The sequence below is a fragment of the Aotus nancymaae genome, unplaced genomic scaffold, assembly GCF_030222135.1.
Source record: "Aotus nancymaae isolate 86718 unplaced genomic scaffold, 86718_ANA_hifiasm-v0.15.2.pri h1tg000020l, whole genome shotgun sequence".
Lineage (NCBI taxonomy): Eukaryota > Metazoa > Chordata > Mammalia > Primates > Aotidae > Aotus > Aotus nancymaae.
In genome coordinates, this window is record NW_026988432.1 from 40,921,566 (window position 1) to 40,930,625 (window position 9,060).

The 9,060-nt window shown below is 44.8% G+C and overlaps 1 protein-coding gene across 3 annotated transcripts in view; it reads right to left on the reverse strand.

Annotated features, from left to right (window-relative positions):
• The window catches only part of MOCOS (molybdenum cofactor sulfurase), an 84,835-nt gene extending 77,858 nt beyond the window's left edge, over window positions 1-6,977 (reverse strand). For 2 of the 3 annotated variants that reach the window (XM_021670033.2, XM_064379260.1), the window contains exons 1-2: window positions 6,878-6,977; window positions 1,625-2,516 (exon numbers count right to left, since the gene is read on the reverse strand). In XM_021670033.2, coding sequence (XP_021525708.2) covers window positions 1,625-1,640 — 16 coding nt within the window. In that variant the 5' untranslated portion in view covers window positions 1,641-2,516; window positions 6,878-6,977. The remainder of the gene's footprint in view (window positions 1-1,624; window positions 2,517-6,877) is intronic. The other variant, XM_064379259.1, reaches the window with a different exon arrangement.
• Window positions 6,978-9,060: the final 2,083 nt, after the last annotated feature.

A 9,060-nucleotide genomic window follows, 5' to 3' on the forward strand; every position in this document is an offset into this window, starting at 1 on the left:
GGCCTTGGTAGGGCCTGACCTATAAGGCTGGGCACTAGCTGTTCTCAGGAACTACATGTGCTCGTTAACGCAGGCTTGGCCCTTTTGTTCTAGATGGTTTTTTCCCTCCAAAATACACTGAAAGATCACACTGGATTTCTGCCCACTGCAGCTACTACATGTTCCATTTCCACATTGCTAGTAACCTGTGGGACCTGGTAATTATCCTCGTTGCCTTTCCTCTGCTTGGCTTTAGCTCTGCATCATTAGGACCACCTGCAATCTCAACTCTGTCATCTCTCAAGCTTTCTCATGGTTATGACTCTTGCAAAGGTCAAAGAAGGAGAATTGCAGGTCTCTTTGCAAATTGCAGATTAAAATCAACATAAATACCTCCTTGGCACCTTCCTGGAAGACTGTTTACCAGATTTAAATATCTGCTGGCTGCCCAGAGCCAAGATCCAAACCCCTTAATGTGGAATAACAGACCTATCCTGAATCAAGGCACTCTGATGGAGGTTAAGGGCTTGGGCTCTGGAGCTAAACTGCCTGGAAAGCAAGCTTCTAGGTCCCCTAAGCTCCAGTCTTTCCTGAGCAGCCTCAGGCTAGTTACCTGCCCTCTCTGGGGCCCTATTTCTTTACCTATAAAACAGGAGTGATACCAGAACCTATACCTCTTTGGTTGTGAGACTGAAGAGAGAAAGCTCATAGTGAGTACCTGGTAAATGTTATTTATCGCTATTCTCATCACAAATATTACAATTGCTACTGCTGCTATGATTTCACATTTTCTTTCCAAGGTACGTGTAGATCATGCTGTGCTGCTAATAAATGCCACTGATGACTCTCCATTGTTCCCGTAACAAAGATCAAGCATCTACAACTCTGCACTGGCTTCCTCTCCCACTCTCCTTCCCTCCCGCCGTGTTCCTGGACTGGTTCCCGAAACCACTACAGCATCTTAGCTCAGGTTGTTACCCTGCCTGCTCACACTTCTCCTCCTCTTGTCTGAGGGAATTCTGGCTCATCCTCCAGCAACCACTCCACTCTACTCCAAAGGAAGCTTTCCCTGACATGCATGAGCCAAGCCCACTGTCACTGCAGATACAGGCTGCCCTGGAACCAGGCACCTTTTGTCCGTCCTTCACACAGTTGGTAATCACATTTATTTGGAGTTTACTTAAGATCTTGTCTTCCAGGACTAGACCACAGTGTCCAAGAAGAAAGGGGTTGTGTTTATTTTGTTCCCATTATAGCACTGTGCCCCACACACCGTAGTGGCTCAATGCACAGTTATGGAGTGAATGACTGAATTAACATCTCTCCTGCCACCCCACCCTCTGCACTGTACGAGGTCACTCACCACCACCAAACACAGCAGCTTTGAATCTCTGTGCCCTTCCTGACACTGGTCCCTTCTTCTGGTAGTAACCTGTGTGTCTGTCCCTGAGCCAGCTCCCTCCATCTCAGCCACACATGTACAATACAGAATGACCCAGAGTGCTTGCCTGGACCCTAAGTGACATGGGGCTTATTCAGCTTTTTATAGTTAGAAGAGTCCCAGTCTATTAATCCAACATTTAGTATACGTAGGTGTATCAGCTTCACGTAGTTGACTAAAACTCGTTTTAGGCATTTTCTTTACCATAAATGTTTTCCATGAGATCTCTAGTGAAGCTTTGAAGCTGGCTCTGGGAGAACAAGGTGGCGCCTGCATGGTCAAGGTAGACAGTTCCTGAAAGAAAACATAAAATAAAGCTGCAGGTTGTTTCTCATCGGTCTTTCAGTCCTTTTACCTGACTCTTGTTTGGGGAAGCCCAACCAATGGCATCCAACATGTGTAGACCTAACACCAGGCCACTGACTTCCCTGGGCCTCTTGATAAGCGCCTCTTAATCCAAGTGTAGGCATGAGCAGTGGAAGGACTGCACTTCTAATGTTGAAGGACCTTTAAATCCCTGAGAGAGCCCTCCTGATCAATCAGCTCCCTTCACTCTTTTATGAACCTGGAACAGAATCCCACACAGAGAAGGCACCCAGCAGACATTTGTGATGAACGGCGGCGAAGCTGTTTCACATTATGACTCGTACCCTGTTCTGGAGGTTCTGGAAGGATTCCCTGAGGGGAGAGTCCCAATCCTACTTTCCCACACTGCTCTGCACCCTTCAACCTTAATGCAGCAGGGAGAGCTTCTGAGAATACAAGGCATGCAAATGATCCTTCCAGCCTTTCTCAGAGAGAAATGCAAATTTAGATGAAAATGAGATACCATGGTTTACTGATGAGTTTGGCAGAGATCAGAGGTTGGATACTTCCCTGTGTGGATGAAGGAGTGCGAAACAAGCGCACTGCTACATGGCTGGTAGGAGCGTGCACAGGTATACTTTCTTCACACTCAGCAATGTGGCAACATCAGTTCACGATTTAAAATGTCCACACCCTTTGACCCAGCAATTCCTCTTGCAGGAATTCATCTTATAAGTACCCACGTTTTTGTGGCATGACATGAATATAAGGATATTCAGTGAACCATTCCCTGCAATAGCAAAAGATTAGAAACAACTTAAATGTCCATCAATGTGCATTTAAAATAAACATTGTACAGTATCTAATAAGTACTGACATGAAACAAACTCTAAGATACACTTTCAAATACATATAACGTGGAGAGATCCATTCATTCACTTATCAAATATTTTGTTTTGTGTAGAATGGATTGTCTGTTTTATCACAGCTTTATTGAGATGTAACATAAAATTCACCCTCTCAAAGTATACAATTCAGTGGTTTTTAACATATTCATATGTTACACAAATATCACCACTAATCTTAGAACATTTTCATTCATCCTCAAAGGAAATCTCATTTCATTACCAATCACTCCCCAATGCCTCCAACCCCAGCCCTTGATAACCACTAATCTACTTTCTGCTCCTCTAGATTTTCTTATTCTGGACATTTCATGTAAAAGGAGCCATACTATATGTGGCCTTTGGTGTCTGACTTCTTTCACTTAGCATGTTTTCAAGGTATGGCCATATTGTAGCATGTATCAGAACTTCATTCCTTTTATGGCAGAATAGTATTCCATTGTATGAGTATACCACATTTGATTTATCCATTCATCTACTGAGGAATATTTGGGCTGTTTCCACTTTTGTGTATTGTGATTGCTGCTGTGAATATTGGCATACAAGTTGTTGTGTGGATGTGTTTTCTCTCATTTGGTAGGTTGCCCTTTCACTTTCTTGATGGTGTCCATTGAAACATACAAGTTTTTTTAACTTTGATAAAGTCCAATTTGTCTATTTGTGGTGTTGTTGCTTATATTTTTGGTGTCATAAGAAATTATCTAATTCAAGGTCCTAGTGATTTATGCTTACGTATTATTCTAAGTATCTTTTAACTCTTTCACATTTAGATCTTTAAATTCATTTTGAGTTAATTTTTGAATTATGAGGTAGGGGTCTAAGTTCATTCTTTTGCATATCAATATCCAGTTGACCCAACATCACTTATTTAAGAGGTTATTCTTTCCCTCATTGAATACTCTTGATATCCACTGAAAATCAATTAACCATAGATGTATGGATTTATTAAATCAAAATTCTATTTCATTGGTTGATATGTGTATACTTATGCCAATACCACACTGTCTTCATTCTGTAACTTTGTAATAAGTTTTGAAAGTTAGTGCGATTCCTCCAACTTTGATCTTTTCTTTCAAGATTGCTTTGAGGCCAGGCGCAGTGGCTCACATCTGTAATCTCAGCACTTTGGGAAGCCAAGGTGGGTAAATTATTTGAGGTCAGGAGTTCAAGACCAACCTGGCCAACATGGTGAAACCCCATCTCTACTAAAAATACAAAAATTAGCCAGGTGGTAATGGCACACACCTGTAACCCCAGCTACTCGGGAGGCTGAGACAGGAGAATCACTTGAGCCTGGGAGGCAGAGGTTGCAGTGAGCCAAGATTGCTCCACTATACTCCAGTCTTCGTGACAGAGTGAGACCCTAGCTCAAAAAAAAAAAAAAAAAAAAAAAAAAAAAAGATTGCTTTGGCTATTCTGAGTCACTTGCATTTCTATATAAACTTCAGGATCAGCTTGTCAATTTCTGCAAAAACGCAGCTGTATTTTTATAGGAATTGCATTAAATTTGTATATCAATTTGAGAATTATTGCCATGTTAACAATATTAAATCTTCCAACCCATCAATACGGGATATCTTTCCATTTATTTTAGTTGTCTTTAATTTCTTTCAATGATGTTTTACAATTTTCAGTGTATGTCATACTTCTGATAAATTTTTTTCTGTGTATTTTATTATTTTTGATGCCTTAGGAACTGTTTTCCTGATTTCATTTTCATAGTATCTATTGCCAATGTATAGAAATTGAACTGATGTTTGCATATTGACCTTGTATCCTACAGCTTGGCTAAATTTGTTTTTAAATTCCAATAGTTTTGTGTTTGGGTTCCTTGAAATGTTTTATATACAAAATTACATTATTGGCAAGTAGAGGTAGTTATACTTCTTTCTAATCTGGATCCCTTCTGTTTCGTTTTCCTGCCTAATTTCCCTGGCTAGAGCCTCCAGTACAATGTTGACTAGAAGTGGTGAGAACAGACACCTTTGTCTTATTTCAAACTCAGGATGAAAGTTTTCAGTCTTTTACCACTAAGAATGATGTTAGCTGGGCAGGAGTGGGTGGGGGTGGGGGTTTGCAGATGGTCTTTATCAGTTGGTTAATTTTTCCTTCATTCCAAGTTTATTGGGTGTGTTTGCATTCAAGAAATACTTATTGAGCATCTACTATGTGCCAGGCATTGTTCTAAGTGCTGGGGACACAGCAGTGAACAAAATAGAAGCAGCATGATAATGACAGAGAAAGAACTTAAACAAACACAAATGATGGCAGGTGGTGAAATATATGGCTCACTTGTGTTTACAAAAAAAAAATGTAAGGGCCAGATACCGTGACCCACACCTATAATCCCAGCATTTTGGGAAGCCAAGGCAGAAGGATTGCTTGAGGCCAGGAATTTGAGACCAGCATAAGCAACATAGTGAGACCCCCATCTCTATAGAAATAAATAAATAGCCAGCCATGGTGGTGCACACCTGTAGTCCCAGCTACTTGGGGGGCTGAGGTGAGAGGATAGCTTAAGCCCAAGAGGTCAAGGTGGCGGTGAGCTATGATTATGCATTCCAGCCTGGGTGACAGTGTAAGTCCCTGTCTCAAAAAGTGTGCACATGCACACATAAATATAGACAACCACTGGAAAGATACACAAGACATGAGTGACAGCAACTGACTCTGAGGTAGCCACAGTGGCTGCAACTGGAGTGAGAGGGAGGCTCCCTGGCGATTCTTCACCTTCCTTTGGCAACTTTTGAATCTGATACCACTAAATGTTATATGAGAGCATTCTCACATTGCTATAAAGAACTACCTGAGACTGGGTAGTTTATAAAGAAAAGAGGTTTAATTGACTCACAGTTGCTCAGGCTGTACAGGAGGCATGGCTGGGGAGGCATCAGGATACTTTACAATCATGGTAGAAGGCAAAGCAAGTGCACCTTCATATGGTGGCGGGGAGTGGGGAGAGAATCCACTTGTGAAGGGGGAAGTGCTTCACACTATTTTTCTTTTTCTTTTTTTTTAATTTGAGAGAGAAGGTCTTGCTCTGTTGCCCAGACTAGAGTGCAGGGACTCAATCTGAGCTCACTACAACCTCCACCTCCTGGGTTCAGCCTCCCAAGTAGCTGGGATTACAGGCATGTGCCACCACACCAGGCTAATTTTTTATATTTTTAATAGAGATGAGTTTTTGCCATGTTGGCCAGGCTGGCCTCCCAGAGTGCTGGGATTACAGGTGTGAACCACTGTACCTGGCCAAATAAATAATACACTTTTTTTGAGAGAGAAGATCTCACTCTGTTTCCCAGGCTGGAGTGCAATGGCAAGATCTCAGCTCACTGCAGCTTCAACTTCCTGGGCTCAAGCAATTCTCCCACCTCAGCCTCCTGAGTAGCTGGGACTTCAGGCATGCACCACCACACCTGCCTAATTTTTGTATTTTTTGTAGAGACGGGGTTACACCATGTTGCCCAGGCTGGTTTTAAACTCCTGGGCTCAAGTGATCTGCCTGCCTCAGCCTCCAAAGTAGTACGATTACAGGCTTAAGCCACCATACCCACTTTGTGCTATACACTTTAAACAATCAGATCTTGTGAGAACTCACTCTCACGAGAACTGAAAGAAGAAATCCACCCCCTTGATCCAATCACCTCTCACCAGGTCCCTCCCCCGACACTGGGAATTACAATTCAACATGAGATTTAGGTGGGGACACAGAGCCAAGCCGTATTAAATGTACAACCTCATCCAGAAAGATACTTTTAAAACAATGTTTGCTTTTACTAAATATTCAGAAATACAAAGGTACCAAACCAAAAGAAAGGCTTTTGTTCACCCAGGCATCAAGGCCACAGGTGAGACCCGGAAGTTGCTGGGGAGCATCTCACACTGTGCCACAGTCTTCTGCAGGTCCAAGAAGCCATTGGAGAAAAAAGGCTGCTTTGGCTTTTGGTCCAACAGTTAATTTTGCAGGAAAAAACAAAAGCGTGGGAAAGCTGTGTGAGATCAGCCATAGATGTAATATTAGGAGAAGGTCAGGCAGCATAGGGGTTAATGGTATAGAATCCAAGTCAATCAACCCAGACTTGAATCCTGCCTCCACCACTAGCCATTCTGGCCCCTGTTCCTTTATCTGCAAGATGGGACAAAGGTTAAATGAACTGGTATATGGCAGTACCCAGTTCAATGCTCGAACACAGGAGTAGCTGTTATGAGAAGAGGAAAATGGCCCCAAAGTTAAATGGCATCAGACCTTCTTCAAGAAAGTGAATTCCAGGATCAACTCTGGGTCATCCCCCTCCGGTTCTCATTCCAGCAGGGTGAGTGATCATCATTCAGCACGAAGGCTTGCAGAGACCCTTGACACACATCCATATAGTCGATATGGTCCCTTCACAAAAGCAAGGAAGCTCTCCTCCAAATAGTTAGGTAACATATTTCAGCACTTAAACCTTAAATATTTAATTATCCTGAGCTACCACTTAACCAGAGAAATTCTCAAATTGGCAGAGAAACTTCATGAGGGGAGAGGAGGAGCGAGGAAGAGGTAATATTATTTTGGTTTTTTTTCCTGCCCTTCTAGGAGAAAAACAAATGGACATGTTCCAAGACTCCCAGCAGTGGGAGGGGCGTTAAGTCAGTGCACAAATCTCCACTTCAACCATAGTAGAGAAAATACAAGGAACTTGCATTAAATAAATAAAAGATGCCCAGGCACAGTGGCTCATGCCTGTCCTCCCAGCACTTTGGGAGGACAAGGCGGGCAGATCAAGTGAGGTCAGGAGTTCAAGACCAGCCTGGCCAACACAGTGAAACCCCATCTCTACTAAAAATATAAAAATTAGCAGGGCACGATGGCATGTGCCTGTAATCCCAGCTACTCGGGAGGCTGAGGCAGGAGAATTGCTGGAACCCAGGAGGCGGAGGCTGCAGTGAGCCGAGATTGTGCCACTGCACTCCAGCCTGGGTGACAGAGCCAGACTCCATCTCAAAAAAAAAAAAAGATGCCCACAGTGCTACCACAAATACAGTAAGCAGTATTCTGAGGGCCAGCCTGGCTGACAAACCCCAATTTTGCATCTGAGGGGAAAAGTGCTGTTCTCTGAGGGACAAGAAAGACACCAGGAGGGGACCAGAATATAGCTCTACTTTCCCAGGGTAGCATTGAGGGAAGAGGTAGGTCAATAGTGGGAGTGAGAGATCACAGCTGGAGGAGATTTAGGGGATTAAGGAGGCGGGGTGCTGAAATGATTACTCAGGCAGCCTTTAAGAGTTGCTTCAAAGAATGGAGAGCCTCCGTCCCCACCACCTGTGGGCATTCACAGTATCCGTCTATTTCTCAGTTGTAGGAAATTTCCATAATTAACAGTTGAGAGAGAGAACATGAAAGCAGAAAAGGGTGAGGGGCTGTCTCCAGCAGGTGACCCTGCGACAGGGAAGGATGAGGAGGGAATAGAGAGGCTGGCAGAAGGCACCCCGTTCTCCCTCCTGACTCTCCCTAAGAAGCCAGAGGAGACACATAGAAGGAGGCCACAGTCCTCACAGCCCCCAAAGGGAAAACATAGTTAACCTCCGCAACACCAGGAAGTGACCCAAAACGCTGAAATCAGCTACCCAAGTAGTGAAACCTAAGTCGTGGTTGCTGTTCTGCCCCGAGCAAGGGGAGTAGTCACCAGCTGTTCATCACGACAGAGCAGGTACCCTGTGACACGACGTGCCCACTTCACCTGCAGATCGTCACTGACCGCCCGGCACGCAGCTCTGGGGCTCAATGAAGCCCTGCACTCAAGGTCCCTGGCACAGGAATGAGTCACAAGCTTGGATGCCGGCAGCAGAGGGCCAGGTGGGCCAAGGCCAGATGGACATTGATTTGCAAGTTCATCAGCCCTTTCCTCTCTGAGGAAAGGCACGATGTGATCTTGGTCCTCTTATCCAATTCACAGGCTTACCCTGTTCTTAAAGGTGAAATTGCACTGTTTGCTAATTCTCCTAGTCCCCCAGCGAGGTGGAGCTCAGAGGGATTGTTCTGACGCTGGGAAATGAGGTTTAGAAAATCAAAACTGAATACGGGCTACCCCAGCAGAGTCTGCAGCGCGCAGCCTCGGGAGGCCCCTGCCAGGAGGCCTTGGCCTCTGGGTCCCAACCTGGCGAGCCGGCAGAGGCGCGGTCCTAACCTGGCGCTAGAGGCCCACGCGCCGCTCCTACCCTCTGCGGACATCCGAAGGGTCACGGCCGTTGGACATGCTGTCTTTGGCAACCCCCACCCCAGCAGGATTTTTAGAGTGAGGGGTCTCCCGCCAGGGAGTGCAAGGACCATCGAAGCCATGCTCCCGGAGGGCGGGGAAAGGGGCACAGGGCTAGGTTGGTCCTGCCCACTGAAAAGTCTGAAGTCCGCGTTTGCGAAGCGGACGCGTGGACAGGTCCCTCCTGGTTTCG